The following is a 4,341-nucleotide window of genomic DNA, read 5'->3' on the forward strand; positions in this document are numbered from 1 at the left end:
GGTGGAAGACCTGACTGAGCCAATCAGCACCATCATAGGTCATCCATCCTGCCAATCAGCATAAGGCTCCGCCTCTCAGACCAGCTTCCCTTGCTATTGGCTGGGTTGGCATGTTGGGGCAACTAATCAGGTGTTCCTGCTTCTTTTCCTCCTCTCAATCAGGAAAGACTCCTGAGAAAAAGAAGCATCCTTCTACCTTGGTCCCCGTGGCCACCCCCTCAGAAAAGAAGATGCACAGTGTGACCCCAGTGGAGATTTCATGGCCTCTGGACCTCAAAGTCCCGCTGGAGGACCACAGCTCAACTAGGGCCTACCAAGTGAGTGTGGGTGCCCTCTTTTCCTCCTAGAATTGGGGCGGAACTTCTTGTATTATAGTCAGGGAGATGAGAGGGTCTCCATTATCTAACTCCAGTTTTACTTGTTAGTTTACAGTCTGTATAACTTCATCCTTTTTAAAAATGCATCAAAGTTGGACAGAGCTTCCCGCCTAACTTTGATGTATATTAAAATTAGAGTGAAAGAGTGAATTCCAGTTTCTCTTACAAAGCAGGATGAGATAGGATCTTTCTTTTTTTTTGAGACAGAGTCTCACTCTGTTGTCTAGGCTAGAGTGCAGTGGCGCCATCTCGACTCACTGCAGCCTCCGCCTCCTGGGTTCAAGAGATTTTCCTGCCTCAGCCACCTGAGTAGCTGGGATTACAGGTACATGCCACCATGCCTGACTAATTTTTGTATTTTTAGTAGAGACAGGGTTTCACCATGTTAGGCAGGCTGGTCCCAAACTCCTGACCTCAAGTGATCCGCCCACCTCAGCCTCCCAAAGTCCTGGGATTACAGGCATGAGCCACTATGCCTGGCCCCTCCTTTTTTCTTTTCCATAAAAGTTAGGCAAGACCCATTTTTCTCTATGAAGTGGGGTGGAGTTTCCTCGTTTCCCCATAAAAGAGGGGTTGTTGTGACCGGGCGTGGTAGCTCATGCCTGTAATCCCAGCACTTCGGGACATTGAGGAGAAAAAATCGCCTGAGCCCAGGAGTTCGATACCAGCTTGGGCAACATAGGGATACCCCATCTCTACAAAAAATTTTAAAATTAGTCTGGCATAGTGGCATGTGCCTGTAGTTCCAGCTACTAGGGAGGCTGAAGTGGGAGGATTGCTTGGGCCTGGGAGGTCGAGGCTTCAGTGAGCTCTAGCCTGGATGCACTCCAGCCTGCAGTCCAGCCTGGATGACAGAGCGAGACCCGGTTTAAAAAAAAAACAAAACTGGGTTGGGTTGTTGGCTGTCTTCACTCCACCGATAGCCAGACATTTTTTTTTTCCCCTCTCCAAATGGAGGGTTCCCAGATAATCTCTAAAAAGTTCAAGCAAGAGCTGGAAAAAGTTCGGGGGGTGAGTCATGTTACATCCAGGGTACTAGTGAGTTCTCCCCGCACCCCACCTCTCTCTTCCAGGCCACAGACTCCAGTCCAGTCGTCTCTGTAGACGAAAGCTCAAAGACTGTTCGGACAGCCACACAGGTGTGATCAGAGCCAGTGGCCTGCCCTGCACAGGGCATTTTGGGCCAGAACTTCCTATTTCACTCCAGCAGCAGGCAGGGCCTGCTATGACTGAGGGTTGGACCCTGAAAGTGGGACTTTCTGTCTCCCTCTCTTGCTGCAGAGGAAGAGTCTTCCTGTATTTGTGCAAGTAAGGAGATGTGACTTCTTGGCTGGGAAACTCCTGCTGATAGAACTGTGTGGTTTGCACAGCCTCCAAGCCTCTGCAGCAGACAGGCAGGGCTTGCTGTGTTGCTCTGAGCTAGAGAGGGAGCCTGGCCATGCTCTCTGAAACAGTCCCCCTACATTCACTTTGCCACCTGTAGGCCACACCCCATGCAGCTCCCAGCATCTTCATCTTCAAACCGATCAGATCATGTCCCTCTTCTCTTTAAACCCTTCTAGGGCCTGTGCATTTCCCTTCAGATATTATCCAAACTCCTTGTCGTGACCTTCAGAAACCTTGTGGTCTGGCCTCTGTTGGCCTCCCTGACCTCCCCTCCCAGTTGTTTCTCTGCCCCCTGACTCCAGTATCACAGGCTGTCTCTCAGCCACAATTTATTTTGCCCCTAGAGTTTGCTCTGCTTGTAGCACTTCTTTTTCCCGTATGTCATTCATTTCTCAAGTCTAAGAGTAACAATTGCCATCTTAGACAACCATTCCCCTACCCCTCCCTTAGTCTTGGGTTAAGTCCCAGAATCCTTGAATTTGCCGTTTCTGATACATAAATATGTAATTACTTGTGTGGCCTGAGACTCTCTGTCTAAACTAAGGGCTTTACGAAAGCAGAGACCACATCATTATCTCAGCACTTAACCCAGAGCCTGGCACGCAGCAGGCAATCAATAAATACTTGTTGACTGATCCGATGTTTTGGTGCCGGTGAAGAGCTGGGCTTGCCGCTGCTGTCTTCAGCATAAGTCTTGCTTTTTCAGCTGGGTTTCTAATTGAGAATTTAGAGAGTGCATTGGTGAGGATTCTTTTGACTGCAAGTAACAAAATAAAATGGTGGCAGGAAATATGAAGGTGGCTGGTTTCAGGCTGGCTTAGCAGCTCAGTGATGCCATTGAAACATGGGCCCTTTGCATCCATCTGCTCTGCCACCCTCAGTGGGTTGGCACATTGACACTAAGCATGTTGCCTCATGTAGCAAGATGGTTGCTGCAGCTCCAGTCATCGCGTCTTCATACAACTGTATCCAAAGATAAAAGGAAGGGGACAGAACTTCCTCTCTTACATCTTCCCCACCCCCTACCTCCCTCTATCACTGCCTTCTTCCCTCTCATGGGGTGGGAGGGAAGCTTTCCTGGAAACCTACAAGCAAATTTCCATTTATGTCTCTTTGGCCCAAACTGGCCACTTAGTTGCAAAGGAGGCTGAGAAACCAAATATCTAGCCTGTATCATAACAGGTAGATCTTCCAGCAAAGAAGAAAGGGGAACCAAACAAATGTGGGTAACCAGCATCTGTCTCAGGGAAGGAAAGCATGTGAGAGAACTTCTGGTTCATGATGGGGGGTAGAAAAGGCCAGTGGAAAATAGAACCCCTGGATCCTTTTGGAAAGGTGAGGGTTGAGGTTCTGGGCCCTCTATGTCTTTTCTGTATCTCTCAGGGTTTGCGTTCTTTTTTATTACTAGAGATAGAAAATCCAATGCAAATTGGTTTAAATATACAGGGGACTTTATTGCTTATACAAGTGAAGATGGGCATCAGTTAAGTTTTGATCCAGCTACTCAAATGATATCATCATGGACTCAGTTTCTCTAAGGTTTCCACTCTGCACTTCACAGTGTTCTTATCATTCTCAGGCTCCATATGCAGCCCTCCCCACCACTGCTATCCCCACAGACCCAAGATCTCTCCATGTGATGGAGAAAAGCAACCTACAGATGTAGACCTCACATCACGGAGCCACAATATCCAGCAGAAAAGCATCTCTTCTTGGGAATCCATTCACTCTCCCATTAGCCTTACCAGGTCACGTGCCCATCTCCAAGCCAATCACGAAATGGGCTATGCTGAGTGGCTTAGGCCAATCACAGGGCACCTCTGTAATGAGTCCATTCCAAGTCTACCAATGAGAAAGCAGGTGGTAGGAATGATGCTGGAGAGGCACCATCAGTTGATTGCTACCCTTTGCCCTTCATTAACTCGAATTCTTAAGGACATTGACACCTGCAGGCAGACTTTGGAAAAAGGCGTTTATTGGTGTGGTGGTCTCAACACTCCCCATGAATTGGAACACACGGCCCCCAGGGCCCCCCACCCCCTCCCTGGTATCCCTCCCCCGTCCCACCCCATCCCCTGGACCCTGGGAATGGAAGACAATGTGGGATGGGGCCCATGCCCCCGTCTGAGGTACAGTCACTGCGCCTTGCCCTCTCCTCTTCTCCACCAGACTCTGGGTGGTGTGGTTTGGGGTGGGTGTTTATAGAGCGGGTCTCCTGGGAGTCGGAATTGGTGACATGGCATCTTTGTCTGGGCTCAGGATGTCTGTGTGATGCCTCTCTGTCCCCCACTTTGTGTGGTGTGGTGTACCAGGGTGGAGTATTCCTGCAATCAGAGCTGAGGCTGCAGCCTCTCAGCGTCCCTTCCTGACAACAGATGCCTACCCAGGGGGAAATACAGCTAGTCACCAGCTACAGGACAGCTGCAGCCAGGGGGCTATTGCTGGTCACAGTCGCTGGTGTGTGTGTGTGTGTGTGTGTGTGTGTGTGTGGTGTGTCTGAGTGTGTGAGGGCGGTCAGGTAGCCTTTGGGAGGTACAGTTGGTGGAGAGGCCAGGAAGTGATAGACCAGCAAGCCTAC

The 4,341-nt window shown here is 49.7% G+C and overlaps 1 protein-coding gene across 1 annotated transcript in view; it reads left to right on the forward strand.

The window, feature by feature from the left end:
• VSIG10L (V-set and immunoglobulin domain containing 10 like) overlaps nucleotides 1-2,548 on the forward strand; it is a 13,386-nt gene extending 10,838 nt beyond the window's left edge. The window contains exons 8-9 of the mRNA XM_011966049.1: nucleotides 168-317; nucleotides 1,451-2,548. Of these exons, the coding sequence (XP_011821439.1) occupies nucleotides 168-317; nucleotides 1,451-1,522 (222 nt within the window). The 3' untranslated portion in view covers nucleotides 1,523-2,548. The remainder of the gene's footprint in view (nucleotides 1-167; nucleotides 318-1,450) is intronic.
• Nucleotides 2,549-4,341: the final 1,793 nt, after the last annotated feature.

Source organism: Mandrillus leucophaeus, unplaced genomic scaffold, assembly GCF_000951045.1.
Source record: "Mandrillus leucophaeus isolate KB7577 unplaced genomic scaffold, Mleu.le_1.0 Scaffold74, whole genome shotgun sequence".
In the NCBI taxonomy this organism is placed as follows: domain Eukaryota; kingdom Metazoa; phylum Chordata; class Mammalia; order Primates; family Cercopithecidae; genus Mandrillus; species Mandrillus leucophaeus.